This window comes from Pezoporus flaviventris, unplaced genomic scaffold (genome assembly GCF_033815535.1).
Source record: "Pezoporus flaviventris isolate CSIRO_AGI_PZ_B2104156 unplaced genomic scaffold, CSIRO_AGI_Pfla_v1 ptg000148l, whole genome shotgun sequence".
NCBI classification, from domain to species: Eukaryota; Metazoa; Chordata; class Aves; order Psittaciformes; family Psittacidae; genus Pezoporus; species Pezoporus flaviventris.
In genome coordinates this window covers 1,717,718-1,740,704 of record NW_026892696.1, presented here as the reverse complement: position 1 = coordinate 1,740,704, position 22,987 = coordinate 1,717,718, and the positions used below count along the sequence as shown (strand labels likewise).

The window sequence follows — 22,987 nt, the reverse complement described above, 5'->3', positions numbered from 1 at the left end:
CTCTCATGAACCTAAAGCAAGACTCATGCTAATGTATTTGTTGCAGAGGAGTGTAGAAAAAGGAGCTTGTATTTCCCATCTATTATTTTTAAATAAAAAAATAATTTTAAAGACAATGACATCTGTTGCTTTTAAAGATGACAAAATCCCATTTTCTGGAAAGCTGGGCCTGTCAGTTGTTCTGATTGCTTGACTTAGCTTGAGTCACTGCTTCTTACTGAGAGTTGTTTGAATGTGTGGATACAGACATAGTTGATCACAGGATAATATTCTTCACTAAAAATACTCTCTTGCTGCATTTTATAGACATAGTTAACAGAAATAACAACTTTAAATACTGGTCTGAAAGTTCTGCTTTATTCTAGAAGCAGTTTGTTCAGTTCTGTGACCATAAAAATAAATGACACACTGAAGAGCTGTCTTGAATGTGAAGCTTTTGCTTTGAAGATATAATCATGTCAGGGTTATTAAATGCAGAATATAGTCTCATTTTAACTTCAATTGCATAGACATATTTCTAGACGCTTATTTTTATCCCACATGAATAATGTTGGTGATCTTGGTTGTAGTGGTACAATGGGCAGTAATTGACACAGTAATGTCAAAATTGCCTAAATTACAAATAAGCCAAAATATCCGTGGAATTGTGCATCCATAGAGGATGTTCTTCCAGGAGTTGAATAGCTTAAATGACTAAAAAAAGGTCTGGATTTCTCAGTCGGCAAACCCAGGTAATGTTATTTCTGCACCTCATGGATTAATGGGCTTGGATGAGAAGGAAATGCAGTACTAAAGCAATGAACAGGCAGGAATTGACAGCGTGTGGCTCTGCTGGCAGTATCAGAGCAGATGCAGCATCTGGTGTGGTCCTCAGTGTCACCTTTATCTGCAGCAGGAACCAAATCCCACTCCCAGGCTCTCAGAGACAGCTGCTTTTGTGTGAGTGCTTGATAAAACTTGACCCCCTGATCCTCTGTACTCAGCTGAGGTTTATCAATCCGTGTTGCCAGTGTTTGAATTTTAGCTTTTTATAATGCTCTGCCAATACAGGTTGTTTTTTTAAGATGGAACTGCTAAGCCACGCATTTTCTTAGTGTCACATCCTATGGTTTAAGCAGCAGAGACGCTCAAGGAGGCAGCTGTGAAGAAAATTTAAATACTTGCTTAAACACTATCCTCCATCCCTTCTTTCAGCTATGAAGAGCAAATATAGACACATTCAAGAAGAGATTTGCAGGTTGCCAGTTTTCATGACTTTAATGCAAGCCTTATAATTGTTGACATTTTTTCTGATGTGACAATTCTGTTGGGTTTTGTTGTTGGTTTGGGTTTTTTTTTTTAAGTTTCTAACATTTCTGATTAGGAGAAGCACCATCTTAAGGGTGAAACAAAGATCTCAAGAGCTGATATGAACAAACCCAGTCTGTTTAATTTGTACATTTTGGTTTTTAAGCCAGTTTCAGTATTTTGGGTGACCCTCTTGGATTATTGCAACACTAGGAGACTGGCAAGCCAATATTAGTCTCTCAACAGTCAGAAAAAGACCTAAATTTACTTTCACTCTCTTCCAGATGTTTGGTGGGGAACACATCAAGCTCAGTTGCCTTTAACAATGTCAGTTCATTCAAACCCCAGAAATGCCTATGCTTTGTTAAATGCCTTTCAGGAAGTGTTTTCTTCCACCTTTGGTACCAAGAAGATAGAGCATCCTGTTTGTACCAGGAGCTGCTTGTTAAACCACAATTCCTAATCAGTAGTTGTATGGCCAGGAAAAAACAAATGAATCCCTCATCAGTGGTGGCATCTTGCCTTTATGGCTTATGATGTTTCCATGGGCTACAGAACTTGTATTTACAGATGGGAAACTGGAGCTCTAAGGGTTTAGGTGATCCATCCAAGATCCTGAAGCCAATTTTGGGCAAAGTAGGAGCCAGTCCTCCTGTAGCCCAGCAACACCATACCACTGCCTGTATGCAAGCCCAGATGGGTGTTGCTCCTCTGAAGTCAGCTCATAGCAGCTGAATATCTGGCCCATGATGTCTTTGTGTTGGCATACGTAATTTCTGTTGTTCACTTCCTCTGTATCTAAATAAAGTAGCTATTGTTTATGAAATAAGTCACAGAATTAGCTAAAGAGGCCACATAAAAATGACTGCTCAGTAGAAACAAGGAAGTAGCAGCTGTAAAGCCACCATGCCTTGTCCAGCTTTGGAAAGGGTTTGTCAGTTCATGGTAAATGTAAATGGAGTTTCTCTTGCAGAAGTTGAATGTACTGCTTTGGCATCATGCCTTCTGTATTTCTCCAAGTCTGACATTGTTCCTGGCCTGGCAGTTTGTAGCTCTCTGGGGAGTTAAACATCTCAAGTATTTCTGTAAATAACAACAGTCCAGCTCTAAAGGTTGGTGGAGGAGCCGTAGGCTCTTTCAGCTTTAAAGCACTACTGAAAGCAGGAGTGCCCCATCGCTGGCTGCTTTATTCTGTGCTCTGACCTGGGCTCCCCATCGTAAGCGTGATAAAATGTAGCAGAGGAATTTATTTTCACTTGGGGGTTTTCTTTTAGGGTGAGTAGTAATATTATTTATTACTCTAACTAGTGCAGCTGGGAGGGAATGAGTAAGTTTTTAGGCATGGCATCACTTCTGTAGCTCGCCAGTATCCTCATAGCTCTAAGTGAGACTATTACCCAAAAAGAAATGTTTCTTTTCTCAATGATCCCTGGCAGTATTTTAGCTAAACACTGGGCCTTTTAATTTGTAAAACTTTGGCCAAACTCTGGTTCACTTCAGCTCAGTACCGTGAGGCAATAGCTGTGATTTAGAGATGAAGAAACTGAGGCAAAGAAGAAAAATCCTTTCCAAAGGGCTGATAAAAACCCCAGAAAGACGCAGCAAAATCCAACAGTTCTTCTGGGTACGTAATCTCTGGAGGTTTAGAACGAGGTAGTTTCTCCAAAGAGAATATGGATCCTGTCCTCATTGTATGGTTCTCAAACTCTCATCCCTTTTCTACTCTACTAAAATACATGCTTTTTGATGGGGGGGGGGGGGGGGGGGGGGGGGGGGAGAGTAATGAGAAAATACAACATTTGTTTTGGTGTTGCTGGATTTGAAACACATCCATGCTTTTAAGAACAGATGAAAATTGTTGTTTTGATAGAAATAGTTAAAAGTTCAACTTGGAAAGAATTTTCTACACCATTAAATCAAAGGTGTCAATGAAAAACTTTGATTATTCAATAGCTGCCACGACTCCACAGAGCTCCACTCCTTGATGTCATTTTTCGTTTCCCAACAGGTCAGATTTGTAAGGAGAAACTAATAAGCTGAAAAAAATTACCAGTTTCATTTCTGAGCGGGTTTTCCTCTGGCACTTGAAGGGCATTTCGTGGTCCGATGGCTTGCTTTTGCAGCTGGGAAGCTCCGAGTGCAGCTTTTTGCCAGTTACACTCAAAACATTTGCAGCCCAAGGAGGCCAGCTCGTTAGTAATTACTGTAATGAGTCCTTCAGTGTTTATCTGAAAGGTGATTGAGCCCCTAATGCAGACACCAGATATCTTTTGTTCAGTTAATGGTGCGGTAAATTATTCCTGGGAGGGGGCTCATTGAACGCCTCCTTTGAAACAAGTTAAAAAGACCACAAAGGAAAGAAAAAGCTGTAGGTCTCTTCTTACCAGGAACAGGAGAAAATATTTAGGGAGCGTTTCAGATCTAGATCTTCCCACTGTTTGTACAAACTGGGACAAGTTGGGTCTTCTAAAGAGCGACTGGCACAACCAAATGGAAGGGGCAAATGCTGCAAGGTTTCTTTTCCAGCTGCAAAGATGTGGGACAGTGTGGATAACGGAAAACAGGCTCTGTTTGCTCAGACAGAGCTACTGCATTGTGATCCCCATGGTCAGGGCCTTGCAGCTTTGTACTCAGCTTCTCCTCTCGTTGGAAGTGAGAGGTGTTAAACCCGTAAAAGAGAAGGGGGAGTGATCTTCATGAGCTTGGCTTTTACAAAGGGAGATTGCTGCTGCTACTGAGTGAATAAAGGAACTGATGTATCCAAACTCAATTAGCAAATGCTACAGTGGGGAAGGCTTCCTAATCAGTCATTGATCCGGTAAAAAGCAGCTGTTGCATGTTTTGCATGTCCTTTTTCTTTGCACCCAGCAATAGATCCATCAGCCAGCCTCAGTAATATAAACAAGGATGGGCATTATTTATCATCTAGCTCTAGAAAGATCTTATTTTTATACACTGAATGTGTCTGTGTGCTGTAACACTGAACTGCCTTAAATTTCCATGCTTGTGTGCACAGGGCTGCTTGTATATTCATCCCAAAGTCAGGATTTGGAGCTTTCGGAAGAACACTCAATTTGTCCCAAAACCCTTGCGGACAGAAACTGTCATTGCCAGGGGGATGAGGAAGGAGAAAACATGCTGTTGACCTGTGTGCAGTCTCTCCATGCCCGTAGTGCCCCACATCTGTGGGCTGCCCAGGCAGCAGAAGGTGGATCCTTGTGCTTGGTGGCCTCTGGTTGGTGTGTTGGTATCACCTACCTCATTGCTGAGAGCGTTTCATAAGCATTGTGGCCAAAATGCTGTGCAAAGTGAAAGCTCAGAGCAGCAACAGGCTAGATTTTCCTCTTACAGTTCTGGTGAAAAGTGAGTGCATTTGGAGAGACCCTCATTGTGAGTGAGATCATTGTTCTTGGGACTGAAGTTGCACAGAAAGTTATTATTTCGTTATAAAAAGAAAGTAAGAAATGTAGACAAACATCTCAGCAAAGCAGGTTTAACTGCTCTTCAAAAAGAGGAATCCACTGCGATTTAGAATGTGGGAGACGCTGAAATCCTCTGCTGAAAAGCAGCTGGGCACTTCAGGCGCCCTGCATGTTACAGACACCTGGGGCTGACTGGTGCAGTGCTGCAGATCATAGAATAAATCAGGTTGAAAAGAGCTTTAAGGTCGTCGATTCCAACCATTCCCAGCACTGCCAAGGCCACCCCTAACCCATGGCACTGAGGCCTTGTCTCCACAGTGTGTGAACACTTGCAGGGACGGTGACTGCAGCCCTGCCCTGGGCACCCTGTTCCAATGCCTGAGCACCCTCTGGTGCAGGAATTGTTCCTCAGCTCCATCTAAACCTGCCCTGGGGCAGCTTGAGGCCGTTTCCTCTTGTCCCATCCCTTGTTCCTTGGGAGCAGAGCCCAGCCCCCCCAGCTCCATCCTCCTGTCAGGCAGTTGTAGGGAGCCATCAGGTCCCCCCTGAGCCTTCTCTGCTCCAAAATAAAATGGGGAGAGCTTGTAAGGGAAAAGCCTGAAGTGCTTTGGATATGTTTTTCCCTCTCTGCAAAAACAATGCCTGTGATGTTATTCAAGTGGCTGTTTAGTGATGTTACCCAAGAATTGCCCACACACGTCACTCCTCTTGCTGGACAGTCACACATCAGCAGGTGAGGTTGCCCTGGAAGCCTGTGGCTCTCAGGGCTGCTCCGTGCTCAGCTGCGGTGGGTTTTCAAAGGATCTGTGCACACTGTGTGGCTTTTTAGTTTTCTCTCTGAAACCTCCAGTAATGCCTGTGAGTGCTGACTGCTTACAGAGGAGTCCATGTCTTCAGGAGTCCAGTGTCTGCTTGACTTCTTCCAGTGTCTGCTTGACTCTTCTTTCACAGCAGTCAGCCAATAAGCCCAAGAATCCTTATACAGCGTCCCTTGATAAAATCATGATCATGTCCATCCGCTTTCATTTAGTCACTCCTGCTAGCAAGAATTGATTTTAGACTCTGATGACTTTTGTCAGTAGATCTCAGAATGAAGTATCAAAGGTTTATTCTATTTTGTACTCATCTGGGCAGTAGCTGGAGTGTATAAAATGGGGTCTCCTGGAGCAACTTCACTGCTTCAGCCTCTTCCTTGAAGTAGGCTTTGGAGCAAGTTTATTTTTCCCCTCATCTCTGACAGAAAGCAATTTCCTTCTTCCCCTGCACATCCTTCAGGCTCTAGTGATTCCTGCCCCGAAGCACCCTGCAGAAAAACAACTTTGTTGACCTGTTCCTGCTTCTGGGTTTGGTGAATGGTCCACACCTGAACCACCCCAGTGCAGCACGTCACCTCTGACAGGTGATGGAACCTCCCTAGTGAGGGATACCCCTTGTGAAACTCATCATTTTCTCTCTGCTCGTAGGTGATGTCAAAGCACTAGTGGAGGATTGTTCTTGTTTCTTTGCCCTCAAAATTGTTCTTTGCAGTGAGGAAATGGCAAGATTGGAAAGGGAAAAGCTGGGAAGCCGACAGGGCTTTGATAGCTGTAACTTTTACCTCACTGATTTTCTCACTCTCACTTGCAGCGTTACTGATGTGTTACCAGCCTGAAGCCAAAAGGACTGATACAGCAAGAGGAAGTTGTCATTCTTTTGTTCTTTCTAGGGGATCAAGAGTCTCAGCTGAGCATGCTAGGGTTTAGATCCAAGGTCCATAATCTCATGTGTTTGGGGAGAAATTGCTGGGTTTAGTTGAAGTGTTGCTCAGCAGAAATGTTTAAAGCTTAACTGTCATGGTTTAAGCCCAGGCCGTTAGTCAACAGATAAGAGCAGCCCAGTATAACACAAATCACTGCTGCTGCCACCAATGATAATGATAAGGGAAATAACAAGGGAAGAGAATACAACTGCTCACCACCCACCCACCGATGCCCAGCCCGACCCAAGCAGTGATCTCAGCCCTTCCGGGTAACTGCCCCCAGTTTATGCACTGGGCATGACGTGCTGTGGTATGGAATACCTCTTTGGCCAGTTTGGGTCAGGTGTCCTGTGTCTTCTTCCTCCCGGCTTCCCCTCCTCCCTGGCAGAGCATGAGGCTCACAAAGTCCTTGGTCAGAGTAAACATTACTGAGCAGCAACTAAAACCATCGGTGCTGTCAGCACTGTTCCCAGGCCAAAAGTCAAACCACAGCACTGCACCAGCTACTAAGAAGGAGAAAAATGACTGCTGCTGCTGAACCCAGGACACTTAACTCTCCTTCTCACTTAGACTTTTAGTGGGCACAAAGCAGGAAGTTCCTCTTGATTTAAATGAGAAAAATATCTTCTGCTTCTGAGAAGTGGCCTTTGGAAGCTGGATTGCAGACTGACACAGGACATCCAGAAAACCAGGGTCAGAAATGGTGTGGTGTTTTAGGCTTCTTTGGTGTTACTTTGTGTGCAGGTTGGAGGGTTGGAAACACACCTTGTGCTTTCATGAGGAAAACTCAGATGCTTTTATTTTCAAATACAGTTTCCATTGCCTGCATGGAAAAAGATTTGTTTTGCTAAGCAGAGCTTGAACATAGGGCTATGGCAGATGCTGTTAAAGATCAGAGCAAGTCAAATACTCATCTGCTTTTTCCACCTTCTCACTGGAAAATAATTCTTCTGATTTCTCTAAACCAAGAGAATTACAAATGAGACAAGCATTTGCCCCCCAGAGCTTAATGTGCCACATATTGCTCAAACAGCACTAAACTTCTTAAAGGGAAAGAGAAGAAATATTGCAGAATATGGAGCTATTGCTTCAGATAAGATTGGTATAACTTTGGATAACCTAATTTTGTGTGGATTGAATTACTTTAACATCACAAAGATGGAAGAACTGTTCCACGTACCCGTTCCTGGTCATAGTCAGTGTGAATCTGGCAGGAAGCCATTAGCTCGAGGAGAACTCTCATGTACATTCATATTACTGAAAGCAGATGTGGGCTTCTGGCTCAAGCCAAAATTTCAGGGGATAAAGGAATTTCTCTGTATTCAATTCTGCATTGGTCAGAAAGGATGGGATAAATCAATACTCGTGCTGGGAAGATGACTTTCAGGACTGACGTGTCTGATAGAGATGCTAGTGCAGCCTAGGAGTGATAAGAAAATTAAATCTGCTGCTGCCTGCGTATAGCCATATACCTGCTGCAGTTGTGTATGAGAAGCCTACAGCTTCATAGAATCATAGAATGGTCTGGATTGAAAGGACCTTAGGATCATCCAGTTCCAACCCCCTGCCATGGGCAGGGACACCTCATACTAGACCATGTTGCCCAAGGCTCTGTCCAGCCTGGCCTTGAACACTGCCTGAGGGTTTTGAGTGTTGGCTGGTGTGAGGACATACAATTCCAAAATGATTACTTCATGGTGACTTGGAGAAACTCAGCTCCCCTGTATCCACAGCAGAGCATCGCTGTGAGGTACCTCTGGCTTCGTGTGCATTAACGCATGAGGAGATGTTTGGTTTACAAGCATGATGGTGGCCTGGGTTGTGATATGCAATAGTGTGTGATGTACATAGGTCCCCCCCTTCAGTAAAATTGTTATGTAGTCAAGACAGGTCTAAGCTTTTGCTTGCAGGCCATCAAATTCTTGGTAAAACTGATTTTGGAAAGTGAAAAGTGCTGGAGAAATCCTTGTGTGCCTGTGAATGGAGGAATGCTAAGCCCTGATTTTCTTTCTTTCAAGAAATAAAAATTCTCTAAGAAGGCAAAAGCTTTGTGTGGCTTTTAGTTCTTCACTTCCCTTTTCGTTAGAGGGGAGAAAAGAAAATCACATCAGCACCACCCTCTGTGCTGGAATGAATCCTTCTGCCTGACTTGCAGAGATTTATAATAGAAATGCTGACAGACCTTTATTTATAATGGTGTGAACATACCCGTGGTAATGGGCCTCAGAAAAGAGAAAGTGCTTAAACTTTTAGGTGCCTGAGTATGGGAAATGGATGCAGAGACTTTCCAGAGGAAATGCTGTCCCTGGCATTGGTGCAGGATGTGTGTGTTGTCAAAATACACCCAGGAGGAGACCAGGAAGCAACGGACAATGCAAGGACCCTACTGAACAATTTGCACACCCGTACGTGAGGTGTCCCTGTGCATGGCAGGGATATGGAACTGGATGATCTTAAGGTCCTTCTCACCCCAAACCAGTCCGTGATTGTATGATTACAGTTTTATGTCTTCATTTGCACTATGTGGACCCACGAAATCCACGTCTGTCTCCCTCTGTTCTGATGGATCATGCATCTTGAGTGAAAGCAGGGACTGATGGTGGATCTGCTGCTTGCCCAACTGTCTGAGTGTTGCTGACTACGTGGTGAGGGAGGATTTGTGGCACAGGTGACTTTTGTCTACATGTTATCAGCAAGTTTTTGCTCTGGAGAGCGGCACTGAAATGTTTTGTCTGAGGGCAGTTTCTTGAAGGCTCCTTCATCTTCTTGTTCTGTTTAGCTGTAAATGAGGTATTGACGTACTGAACTCAACAAAACCAGCCCGTATGAAATTGTCAGTAATGGCTCTTTATCTTGTCCAGTTTAACCTCAGAGGTAGAAAGCAAGAAAGAAAGGGGAAGGTACATGAGATGCATCCAAGCCCTAAGATCTCTTTCTGGCAATGACCAGGACCGAGTACTATGAAAGAAGACCCAGAGGTCACACAGTCAATATGATAAACTGTGCAGAGAGAAACTGTGATGTTGGAAAAACTTCCAAATGCCTTGATGGTCGTGTGTAACTTTACTTAAAGTTTAATTGTAGAATCAGACTGGTTTGTGTTGGAAGCGACCTTAAAGTTCATCCAGCTCCAACCCCTGCCACGGGCAGGGACCCCTTCCACTAGAGCAGCTTGCTCCAAGCCCCTGTGTCCAACCTGGCCTTGAACACTGCCAGGGATGGGGCAGCCACAGCTTCTCTGGGCACCCTGTGCCAGCGCCTCAGCACCCTCACAGGGAAGAGCTTCTGCCTAAGAGCTCATCTCAGTCTCCCCTCTGGCAGGTTAAAGCCATTCCCCTTGGCCTGTCCCTACATCCCTTGTCCCAAGCCCCTCTCCAGCTTTCCTGCAGCCCCTTCAGGCACTGGAGCTGCTCTCAGGTCTCCCCTTCAGGAGCCTTCTCTTGTCCAGGCTGCCCCAGCCCAGCTCTCTCAGCCTGACTCCAGAGCAGAGCTGCTCCAGCCCTCGCAGCACCTGACAGTCAGAAGAGGAACATGACCAGCTTAGTACACTATCCACCCCAGTGATATACTTACTTGTCACTATGCTGGTTTGCTGTGCCTTGAAGGTGCCATGGCTGCAGGACTCAGTAGCTTTTATACAGAGGGAGCGAGCCTCTGTTTTGCTGAGTGGAACAACTTGCAAAGCTGACATCCCTGTGCTTGAGTGGCTCAGGCAAAGGAGCCTGGTACTGTCCAGGCTGCAGTCTCTATGCTTTCCCAGTGCCTGTGTGTGACCCACTGCCACCCTAAGCCCATGTACTGTATGCTTGGAAAAGCTGAAGCTGGTTCATTTAGTTATTGCAAAGCCCTTATCTTGAATATGATTGTGGGTATGGTTTAAAATGGAGACATCATCACGGTGAGCCTCAAATACCTTTTCTATTAGCGGTGAGGTACATGAATACCCCAAGCCTGGGAAATCCTCCCAGTCCCCCATAAAAAGTATTTTCAGTAAGGAGGATTCTGTCCTTTCACTCTTACATTTTGGAGACACCTGGTTTCTGTTATCAACCTTTGTCTGGGGAAGATTTGCCCTTGAATGAGTATGGCTTCTGGCTAATCTTTACTCCTTTGAATCCTGTGGTAAGATCTTCTTTGGACAGAACTAGGTTGAGTGTATTTCAGTTGCCTCGTGTTCTTAAAATCAGTCTGTCAAAGAGTCCTAAATAACTCATTGCCTTATTCATAAACAGCCTGAGCAAATCAGGCTTTGCAGTGGGTACAGCTGAAGCACAGTTCAGTGTGTGTGACAGTGATGTGTTACTTCGAGCTGCAAACTCATCAAAGGGCTTCGCTGCATGAACCACTGGCAGGAGGAAAATACACTGACCAGTTATTGGAGCCTCATTTGTTTAATGAGCCTACAGTAAAACGAGAACTCCAGCCTTGGGATAGGATAAAAGCAAATTGCATGGTAGAGCTTTCAGATCTGTAGCAAAGCAAAGCTTTTCATTGAGCAGAAGAAACATATTTTGCCATTAGTCTTGCTATTACAGCCTGTGTAAACTGCAGCATCATAAAGTGTGTGGAATTGCTGGAGGACTCCATGAGCCGTGGAGCTGGTGATTTCTGCTATGCATGATTGGGAGCAGAATCCATGTATCATACCTGGGGCTTGACCCTGTGAAGGAGAATTTAAAAGACTAACAGTGTTTCAATTACCTATAATTGTGAATAAAGTAAATGACCAGTATTTTAGTTGTTTGTCTTGCGCTCTGCATACCCTAGGTAATAAAAAGCCAATTTTCCTGGCTTCTGCCTTCATGTAGTCTCAAGTTCTGGGTTCCAGCACACTGTAGGGAGCAGGTTTCTGAGCTGGGAGCCAGGAGACTTCTTTTTCTTACTTTAACTCTAGCAATGAGCTGTTATTTGGCAATTTATTTCTTCACAGCTATACACTACAGCTGCCATATCCTAGGAGACAAGGCTTATGGGTTGCTTCTTCACAGAAACGATCTTTAGTTTCAACTGACTTTTATGAATGCTAATATGGGACAAACTTATGAAAAGCATTCTTTGTAACCAACTATTCTGTTTCAGAAATTTTCAGTGCATCTTGTTCCCATCCATATATTCCCTTAGCTACTGCTTGGATATGAGCTTAAATCTTAGAGTTAACTTTAGATGCACATATACCTATTGGTTATTTATAATTATTGATCCTTAGAGCAATAACTCAGTGCTTTCATAACCCTCATGCCTGCTGAAGCATGCATTTACTATTGAAAATACAATTTTGGTGATGCAAAACCGTATCACATAGGGAAAACTGACTGGATGTGGCTTGGCTGGGGGAGCAGTGAGACTGAGTGCTTGGGTTCTAATTGAGTCTGCTTGGTATCTGGAAGTAACCAAAAATTAACACTGTAGTGTTCACTTAGTGTTAACTCTATAGTTAACTCTATAGTAACTCTATTAGTTTAGGCTATATCACCTTGTTGCTGTTGCTGCAGTTCTCCATCAGTATTTGACTTCATGGTAGTCACTAGTCTTTACCGTGCCTTTGATGGCATTCTCAGCAGAGAGGGAAAGGGAGGTCACGGGCACCATTTCCAGCTACACCTTTCAAAAGCAGATTGTATGGATTCTCAAACTGAGAAATGGTGTCAGCTCCTTCCAGCACAGTTTCATTCCCTTTTTGCTTTCCCTCTCTGTCTCCGCAGCTGTGGAGTCGCTTCATTCCTTGAATGACCAGATCTCCCATTTCATCGTCAACAAGTCAAAAACACTGGATGAAGATGAAGATGCCTTTTTGCCCAGCGAGAAGGAATCCCTCAAAAATGCCATGATGTTGATGAGGCACCTTCTTATGGATGCACAGGTAAGAAATCAATAAACTCCCATTTGTTAGGACACAAGGAAGGCACATTACATAGACCCAGAGGCAGTCCATCATTTTCATGGACAGTTTTACCAGTGGAAAACATTAGTCCCTGACTCTTGTTTAAAACTGTCTTTGGCTCCTGAAATCTGCAGCTGTGTGAAAGGCCTCTCAGTGATTGGAGCATGTTGCTTGTGATGGGCCTGGATCTCACATTTAGGGTTGAGAACTGCTCTGATGTTTCAGGAGAAAAATGAACCAATACCCATTGATGGGAATCCAGCATCAGCCCTAGAAAAGAAAGTCATTTTGCCCCTGAGCATCTGTGCTGAATGCCAGTTTTAGAAGTGCCAGACACATAACTGAGCTGTTGGTTTAGCCATGCTCTGAAACTCCAGTTAGAAGTCATGAAGCCGTGTGCAGATGTTTCTTTGTGCCTCTGCTGCTTTGACATAAAATCTCTGTAGGTTTCCTGCATTCTAGTGTGCTTCCTTCATCCTATAAAAAAGACCTTTTGGTCTTTATTTGTAAAGCCTGGATGGAAAATGGCAGCCCATAGTGGAGGGCTGTTTTGGAAACAGGGTGTCCTCCTTCCCCTTCTCCTCTGGTAGGCCCTAAACCCTCACAAAGCAGGTCTGAGACTGTCCTGAGCTCTCCAGGGCTGGGATCACACAGTCTGGCCCCCACGCTCAGACCACTCTCATGGGGGACTTTTGGTCTTGTGAACATCTTACTGGGATTTCCCATATTGCAGTTTGTGCTCATTGCCTCTTGATAGGCATGTAACAAGGACATAGAAGAGAGGAAATTATTCCTATAAAGGTTAGCAAAATAATAATCTTCAGGGTTTTCCTGATTGCTATCCTGTGCTAACCCTGGCTTGCCATTGCAAGTACCAGCACATGGCGGTGCAGGTAGTGTTACTGCAATTACTCCTTTAACCAATGTGTCCCCAGAGCCCAGGTTCCTGTCACTTGTTGCCAGCACTTTACAAGTGTCCAAATGGAGGATGCAAGCAGAGAAAACTATGTATTTTTGTGTTTTACTCCCATATCCTCCCATGTGGAGTCTGGTGGTTCTCTTACCTGTTTCTCTCACTTTCAAAGCCTTTGACTCTAATTACTTTGGCTGGTAGAGATCTTGGTGCATGCAAGAAGTGGCCTGGGGATCCCTGCTATTAGTGGCATATGTGTTTTAATGTTGGATATATTTGCACGGGGAGTCAATCCAGGCTTTGGAGGCTGTGGAATGCACAGTGAGTGAATCATTACAACTGTGCTCAGGATTTCATTTCTATGAGTATGGTGTTTATGTCCCTGTGGTGTGTCTTGAGACAAGTCACCTCCATTTACCCCGAACCAATGGACAGAATACTGCTGAAATGTCACAGAGAGCACAAAGGGTTAGATTGTGCATTTGGATTTGCTCCCATAGCCTGTGTTGGAGGTGGGAATACACTGGGGAGTCAGGCAGGAGAGTAGGCAGGTGCTTACAGGCATCTGCATCTTGCAGATTAGAATAAATATGGGGCAAAAAGGCACCTATAGATAATCTCCTTGTGCAGGAATCCTTTTTTAGCTCTCGAGAATTGCTCTGTTACTTATCAGTTGTCCTGAATACATGTTAAGTGCCTGTGATAGAGTGACTGATTAAGGAAATGCTATTAACAATGGGGAAATGTCAAGTGCTCCTGCATCCTCCTGATGTGCGGGGATCCTGGATCGCTTCCCAGAAAGGACAGGACTGTTTTCTGCCTGAGAGTTCCAGGTTGGAGGGATGACAGGATGAGAAGTGGTAGTGGTGAGTAAAAGGATGGAACTAAACAAGTGACAGCATCAAGTACAAAAAACCCAATAACATGAGGAAACATGTGGCTGGCAGCAAGCTACCTAAACAGGAATATCACCACCAGCGTGTGCATATAAAGTACTTACCAACCCTGACTGCAGAGTGCCCTGTGGCTCTAATTACACAGGAGGAAAAAACATCACCAATGCAATTATTTCCCTTTCCTGACCTGATCTCATTTCTTCCCAGCTAGTGTTTTTTATGGGAAGATGGAGCCCTGCAGCTCTAACCAAGACTGATTGTGCAAGGCTCTGTGCAAAGATAAGCTGAAATCCATTGCTCGAACCTTTTAGTCCCTTTTCTCCTCTCTTGGTGTGGACCTGATTTTGGCTGGTAAATAATCTGAGGAGAGAACATCCAGCTTGAAGTTTTGGGTAGGAATTAGCTGGACTGCTAACCCACTAGAAGTGATGGAGCAAAGAGGACAGTTAATGGCCATTCTCACTTCTCTGACACTATGAATCTGCTTTGAAAACACAGCCAGTGGGGATGATGTCTCATGTTTGCTGTCTTTGTGATGTGGAAAGAAATTACACGAGGTTTAATAACCCTGCCTGGGCACCAGTAGGCCAGAAGATCTACCATGGATCTAACTTTGATCTTGAACCATTTTTTCTGGCTTGAGATAAATCATGAAATCAGTCAAACATAGTTTTCCACTATGGAAAATGCTGTGAGCATTTTTGGACCAGGCTGTGCTGGGGACCGTGTGCATCTGCCTGTGAAGCTGCACTGAGAGGGTGGAATAACAAGGATGCTTGTCATCATGGAGAAGAGCAACAGAAGCACTGGAGGGGTTGTTCAGGGTTTCACAGCTGTATTTTCTCATAGTCTGAATGTGAACTCTATGCTCCTGCGAGTCAGTTCAGTCCCTTCATTAGGCCATATTTATTTCTCCCTCCTCGGCTTCTTGGATGAACCTCTTTGCCCATCTGTTTTGCCAATTTACTCTAGTTTTTACTGATTTTCATGCCTCAGTTTTTGCAGTAGTGGTGTACAAGCACCTGTGGTGGTAGTGACTACGGCTTTATAGGAGAAATCTGCCATGTTGGATGTCACTTATTGGTAAACATGGGATAGAGAAACAGATAAAATGGGGGGAAAAAATCATCTCACCTCCCATACATGATAGGGCTTTCTCCCTGAGAAATGGGGCATTCCCTTGCATATTTTGCGCTCTTCCTGCCTCCATAAATGTCATCAATGTCAACTGAAGTAGCACTGGCAGGATGAGTGTGAGCATGGTGCTGGGAGCTGGCAGAGAGGCCACTGCTGCTATGTCAGCCCCGTCAGCAGTATTAAACTGCATGCGGGGCTAGGTAATAAGCTCTGTGGAGTCTCTCAGCAATAGGCTGTCAGCTCAGATTCTGCCCAGGGAAGACAGTGATTTAATGAAAGTCATTACAATCTGCGGGGATCTCTTGCCCCTGGTGGTCTCCATCCATTAAGCACCCCGGATAGGATTTCCTCATCATGAAAATACCCCACTGGAGGGACTGCTCACTGAGCTGCACGCTTGCTGCTGGGCTGGCAGAGCTCTGGAAAGGGAGCATCACCCTCCCTCTGAGTGAGGGTAGGAGCTCTGCAGCCACCTTGCTCCTTTCTCATACTTGTTTCAGGTTTGCAGCAGCTCCCTGATGTCAGGCTGGAGGTAGAAAGGCATCACCTTCCTCTAAGCAGTGCTTAGCAAGTCATCATCTGCATAGCGGCGCTGAAAGGGGGGAGAAATCCGAGGGGAAAATTGAGACGGTGTTATATGAACTAAAAGGTGTACTTAGATAATGTGGGTGCATAAAAGCAGATGGAAAGAAAAGGTGCACTTATTCTATGACATGTTCCATCCTCCACATGGTATAGGAATGAATAAACAATTCACTTCTGCCAGACAGCCCCGTGCAAGATGCTGCTGCAGGGCTACGGCAGCCTATGATAGATTGTCATTGTTGTCAATCATTTCTGACAGTCCTATTATCCTCAGAAAGGATGTTTGCTCTGTGCATGTTGTTTTATAATCCTCAGAGGTGGAGTTTTATAGCCAGCAGTGCTTTTTTCTCAGACGTTTCACTAAGCAGGATTTATTGCTTCTGAGACACACGTGAGGTGAATCCATTACACCTTCAGACTGTAAATCTGCCCTCAGCTTTGCCTAAATTACTTCTTGGTTTGTTTTCTTTTACTTGACTTTCTGTTTCTAATTGCTATTGTGAGAGACTTAGCTGGCACGGAGCAGGAGGAACATCACATTCTAAGGGCTGAGTCATATGCAGCAGCTCTAATGTAGCAGTTTGTCCAAGCAATTTGCCTAATGAATTGAAAAGGTCCATCCAGGCACCAGCATCGGCCTTAGACGCAGGGTAATGTTCTCTGTTATATGGGAGAACACATGTAATTTTTCTGGATGCCTGACCTTAAAAGGCAAGCTTGCAGGAAGTGCATACATTTAATTGCTTCCATAAAGTGTTTAACTGACTTCAAATGGATTTTAAGTTCTTTGGGAGAAACACTATCTTTTCATTCAGTTCCTTTCCTAACAGTGGTGTGATTGTTGTCTGGGCCCTCTTAGGTCTTGTTATGGAAGTTATATAGACACAGAGACAATCTTTTGGTTTGGACTCGACCTTTCAGAAGTAATCATACCAAAAATTATGACTTAAGAGCAAGATTAGCTTAGTAACCTTCTAGGGCACCTGGCTTTAGCTGGATTTCAGTTGTTGACTAGGTATGAGAGCATGAGGATGTAGATATTCAACCACTTCTCCATCAAGGGGGTAATTTCTTTCTAAAGCAAAGACAGAAAATAAATGTAGTGGTACTTGTAGCATAAGTTGTGAACAAAACAGTATGGACATTGCCCCAGAATCAGAGGGGAAAGATCTCTCATTTACATTTAGAAGTTTTGTTTGCTTTTCCTTAAGTGTTCCAGCACTTTGCTGTGGATAAAATGGCTGCAGCTTTCATTAACTAGTGGGACAAACCTTTAGCAGGTGTCTACCAAGGCAGGTCTGTAGGTATTGCAGGACCACCCAGAGCAGGGCACACAGGAACGTATCCAGGCGAGTTTGGGATGGTTCCAGAGAAGGAGGAATGCCCTAGGCAGCCTGTGCCAGGGCTCTGCCACCCCCAATGGAAAGATATTCTTGCTCACGTTGAGGTGAAACTTGCTGTGGTTTAGTTTGTGGCCATTGCTCCTCATCCTGTCACTGGGCACCACTGGAAAGAGTCTGGCACCATCCTGCTGGCGCCCACCTTTGAGCTATTGATGTGCATTGATGAGATCCCCTCTCAGGCTGCTCTTCTCTGCACTAACCAGGCCCAGCTCCTGCAATCTCTCCTCATGAGAGAGATGCTCCAGAGTTCTGAGCATCCCTGTGGCCTCGGCTGGACCCTCTCCTTGTCTTTTTTGTCCTGAGGAGTCTCCATTCCTTTTCTCACTTAAAAAAAAACACGTATTTCTTGAGCTGTTTTCCATACTATTTTTCTGCAATGTTGTCTCTTGTCTTTCCAAGGCAGCTACTGCTGAGAGGGCTGTGATAACAGCTGCAGAACTAATAGCAGTACAGTGCTATTTCATCAACTGACCTTTAAAGAGAATTCCTATTTTCTGTGGAGGTTTGCTGTACAAACCCAGACATGTTGTTGCAACATTTTGCGTGCTAGTTAAACACTTACCGCCATCTGCTCCTCTGATTTTTAGCAGACCACACTTCAGGAGCAAAACCCCAGGACCTTTATTTTCACACGAGTGGGTCATATTAACACCAACAGGCAGAAAAGGGAAGGGAGGATTTGTTCTTTGTTCCGATAAACTTGCATTAGTCGAGTTCTGAAAGCATCCTTACCACACTGATGTGTTTTAGAAGCTGCAGAAATAGGTATGATGCTAATTCTTTGTTATGGAATATTACCAAAATGCAATTGTCAGTTGGCAGTCATGTATGTCAGCGTTCACATTTTGTAAGCTGGTTTGCCTTGGAAAAAACCTTCAGTTAAAATTGGGATGTATTTATGGGAAAGCCTGAAAACCAAACCTGCTGCTCCTCATATTGTATTTTTTTTACATTAATCTTGCCATCCCATTCCCCTAAGAAGAAATCTTGTTAGCCACTTCCAAGTTTCTTATGATCCCGCTAGGTCTAGTCTGAAAGGGAGCTGAAAAGACTCTTGCTCTTGTTGAAGGATAGGAAGTTAAAACACAGCCTAGCGAGCTTCATCAAGGACCATGTTGTGCCTAATGACATCATTATCATATGTGATGTGAGCCCTATTTGCCGTGCCTGTACCTAAACGTGTAGCTGACAAACCACTGCCTCTCTTCATGCTCAGGGAGAGTAAAAAATAGATTTGTGGACTGTCTCTATTAGTTCAATGTCTTTGGAGAATGATGTGCTGTATAATGAGGGGAGATCAAAGATACCCTTAAAATAGGTGTGCTGTAACATTCCTGCTGCAGTCTTTACCAGCACAGCTCTGTGCATCAAGAGTCACCCACAAATGGTGGGGCTTGGTAGGAGCTGTGATCCTCTTGAATGCTATATGCTCTTGGCTTTTAGCTAGCACAGGAGGAGATTTGGCCCAGGTTTTCATCTGTCTGACACCGATACGTGTGTTGAGCCTTTGGTGCTGGGTAAGGATGGTTGTTACTGTACATTTTCAGTGTCACTGCTTAGCAGGGTTGTCATCTGAGGGTCACTGTGGTCATGTAGCTACTGCTGTACCCTGGCCAGACTCTGATCCCATCCTCCCCTGGCACTGGGAAGAAAGAGATGTCTTGAATGTGTCAAATCCTTATCTGCACAAAACATAACTGCATCACTAAGAGAATCACAGTTCAGCTGGTTCCTCACGAGCGGATGCTTGTTGTGGCTGAGGTTCCTGCCATCCCTCTGCTGTGGTGCTGTGTCTCAATTTGCTCCTTGCCTGTGTGTGCAGCGTGTGTTGCAGTTCTCGATGTGCTTTGCTCTGTTGCTGCAGAGCTGTGCTGGGGGGCAGTGGAAAAAAGCGATTTCCAAGGCAGGGAGGAGACAGTCATTGTATTGCAGGGCTGAGCACTGGGATGAAGGGGAAGGTCAGCTTAAATGATCTGATTCTGGAAATGAAGCAGAAGTTAGGAGGGGATAGAAAACTCTGTCACAGCGGGGGCAAGCCTGGGACCATGCAAATGATGGATTCTCTTGCCTACTGTCGCTGCAACAAAATATTCATGACACTAAGTAATGGTACTGAAAAGCAACATTACATTTACTACCACCCAAGCCCTGTAAGATTGGAGCTGATGGTAATGCACTGGGTACAAGATGCTTCAGCGCTGCGACATTGGTTTGGTTGATTTTATTCTCCCTCTTTCATGTTTTGTTTTGCTTTCCTTTGGTACTAAAAAGTACCAAAGGAAAATGCTGTACTGAAAAATCCTCATTATTCTGAGTTAGGTTTGATATTGTGGTTGAAAGCTCAGAAATGTTTCATTATTTGCAGCCGTGCAAGAGTAGACTTAAAAAAACCCCGGACACTTGCACAAAGAGGAGACCATAACCTCATGTGTAAAGGGTGCAGGAGTGAGACTCTCAACAGGTCTATTATTCATATAATTGCTTATAAATTAGTATTGACTTTTATGTTTTCATTACTGTGTGGAGGTCAGCAAGAGAGAATGGTCATGCCAGTGGAGAGGTTGAAGTCGGATGTTATATAGCAGCATGTCAGCAGTGGGCTTCAGAGAGAGAGAAATACACATACCTGTAAATATATTAAAGGATATAGCAGTTGAGAAAACAAGATAGACACCTTTCTTTGAGTCAGAGGGGAGCCGAGGCTGAGTAAAAGAGAAAATGTATAAAGAAGCTGAGATCTCTGCAGGGAGATAGTAGATACCCAGTAGATACCCAGACAATTCCAATTTATCTGCTACCTTCAACCACAAAATGCCCTCACACCTCTGAGCAGGGGGTCCGGGACAGAGTGCTTCAAATGCAGAGTCCTGTAGAATGCCAAAGAGGATGATGACAATTTTGTGTCACTTAATCTGTGATGTATATTCATGATGGGGGTGTGTGTGTGTGTGTGTGTGTGTGTGTGTGTGTAAAAGCTCTGCAAGCATTAATGAGTCATGAGAGATAAACGATAAGGATCTTCCTAAATGTAGAAGCAGCAATTAGGGGAGCTGAGAGTGTATCTGCTATCACAGCACTTTATCAGCAATGCAGAGTTTCACTTAATAAGAAAAGAAAACCCCAGTTGTGCAGCCAACAAATGAAACACAAAATCCCAGTCAGCTTCGCTCTGCGCTCGGTAAGCAGACATGAAGGACATGGAGGGAATAAAACACTTTTTCCTGAGTCTTCAAGGGCTCAATATGTTTTCTTCTGCCTGGAGAGTTTCTTGCTCCATTTCTAGTTAACAAATAAGCAAAAGAACACACACCCCCCCCCCCAGAGCCCCCAAAGCAAACTGCATCAGTACTGTGTCACTGTAATAAGCCACCAAGAAGCCCAAGAGCCAGCCAGGCTTTACATTTTTATTTTGTCTTGATAGAACTACTGACTACTGAATGGCTCTGTGAGATAGAGCAGCCTCTGTGTTCTTCCCCCATCTCTCGACACTTGCTGTAAGCGCTTGCTTGTTAAAAATTAACTGATTTCTTTGCATCCATCCCTCAGATGCTGGGTAGGGAACTTGTTTGGCAAAGCAAAATCTGTCTTGGTTTTGAAAGCAAATTTAAACGGAAGAGCTGGTTTTCCAAAGAGCATCCTGGGTCTGCTATTCCTGCTAAAAGAGGCAAAACTATTCCAAACAGCCATGTGAGTTAACCCTGGCAGCAGATCTTGTCCAGATGTTGCACTCCTTTAGGCTTTAACTCCTTCTAGGCTATAGGCTAAGCTGCTTGCTAGTGGAAGCATCCATGTTAAACACGCTCTGTCTGATTCCATTTGCACAGAGCTTTGACAAACAGTAGATTTTCTCTGGACTCAGATTTCCTGAGCAAGGAGATGGATTCACTGGTTGCAAAATCCCTTCATCACTGCAGATCTGCTGTTCCTGTTGGAAAACAGGTCTTGTATCTGTTGTGTGAATTTAATGATGTAATTTAATTCCGATCTTCCTCATTTGTCTGTGAGTTGGGAATAGCATTTGCCTACTTCACAGTGATGGTGTGAGGCTCTTCGTTCATTAATGTGAAAAAAGCTTTGAGATCCTTAGGATGAAAATTGCTTTAAAAGATGCTGTTAATAATAAATATCAAGTAATGCACCTTGGTACCTCTTAGCAATAATTGGTGCTATCATTTCTGCCCAAGCTTTCCATGAATTAAAAGGCTTTGAGTGGGACTGGAACCATCAATGGGACTGGGACCAATTACCATGTAATCACATGTCGGGTTTTGTATCTTTGACTCTCCTGTCATGGGACTCTTGGGAAACCCCCCATGGATTTTAATGGGGCAGTGTCAGAATTCAGCCCCAAAGTTATCGGCGGGATAACTGCTAGATAACCTGAGTTCTGGTGGTAGCTCAGTTGCTTAGTGATTAAAGCTAGTTTAATATTAACATAAATGGAATTAGCCACTCTCCGAGTTCAGTGTTACACGAAAATGTTCATTATAAGGAAACCATGACTTTTTTCTTCTGATATTTGACTTTAATTTAACTATCTTGTTGCAGTGCTGACAGTTTTTGACCTGCTGCTCGTGCTTAACCTCCACTTTAGCTTGTGGAGGCTGGAAAAACCAATCATTTGCTGCTCGGTCACCCAACTGCAACTTTTATTAGATTTCAAGCATGCCACACTTCCTCTCCTAAATGTGTACATGCTCTGAATCTGTATCCCAAGTAAATAAAGTGCTCATGTAAAGAAATTAGCTGATCCTTCAAACATATCAACATTATTTCTATGGAAGGGGAAAGCACCAAACCCTGAAATGACATGTGGGATGGAGCCAGGAGAAAGGACCACACGAATTTAAACCAAGTTAATGCATAAGAAAGCTGGTAGCCAGTAAAGTTTGAATTTAGAGCCAAGTGTTGCCTCTATCAGCAACCCTGGCATCCCCTCTTATTTACTGCCAACTATGAATTGCATTGCACGAAGCACTGTGAACATTACTGGTGCCACATGGGGGAGATGTTGAAGAGGAGCTGGATTGCTCCATCCTGGCACACACCAACTTCCCAGGGCAGATCAGTCTGAGGTGTTTAGGAGCCTAATTCCTCTGAAGTTTCCCTCCTATATCATAAGCATTTAAATAACCCCTATAAAAGAGATCTGTAGCAAGACATCTGAAATATGGTCCCTCTTGGCTTGAGAGCGTGTGCAACATCTTCCAGTGGCTGAAGGTGCTTTTGCAAGCACAACCACAAAGTGATGAAGCAAGGTAAACTAAGGAGTAGTTTAGCACTCAGTCAGAGTGCTGAATCACTTCATTGCGATGCAGTGCTTTCTGATAGCATCACTGCATCTCTTGCACCTCCCATTTGGTATGCAGCGGTCTGCAAGGGAGGGTTTTGAGGAGCAAAGGGAGCCATGTGGAGCAGTTGGTAGGATTTCTTGCTGCTCTTTCCTTAATATAGGTCCATACACGTGGGTTGTGATTTCCTCAAGCCCACTGGCCATCTTCCTTGTTTCTTCCTAAAATAAGACTTTTCACACTGCCTGTGAATTAGTGGTTAAAGCTTAGTTGTGCATGAGAAATCTCCAGACAAATGGCTGTAGGGAAAGGGGATAGATGTACTGCGTGAAAACAAAAAAAGTTGGGTTTTCTTTCAAAATAGCTTTCCAATATTTAACTATTTTTTCTGCAATGATTTAAAAAAAAAACGTTTTTCTGGGGCTCTGATGATA

General features: G+C 44.1%; 1 protein-coding gene across 1 annotated transcript in view; it reads left to right on the top strand.

Annotated features, from left to right (window-relative positions):
* Positions 1–22,987, top strand: part of KAZN (kazrin, periplakin interacting protein) — a 218,921-nt gene that overhangs the window by 45,641 nt on the left and 150,293 nt on the right. The window contains exon 2 of the mRNA XM_061479396.1: positions 12,150–12,307. Coding sequence (XP_061335380.1) covers positions 12,150–12,307 — 158 coding nt within the window. The remainder of the gene's footprint in view (positions 1–12,149; positions 12,308–22,987) is intronic.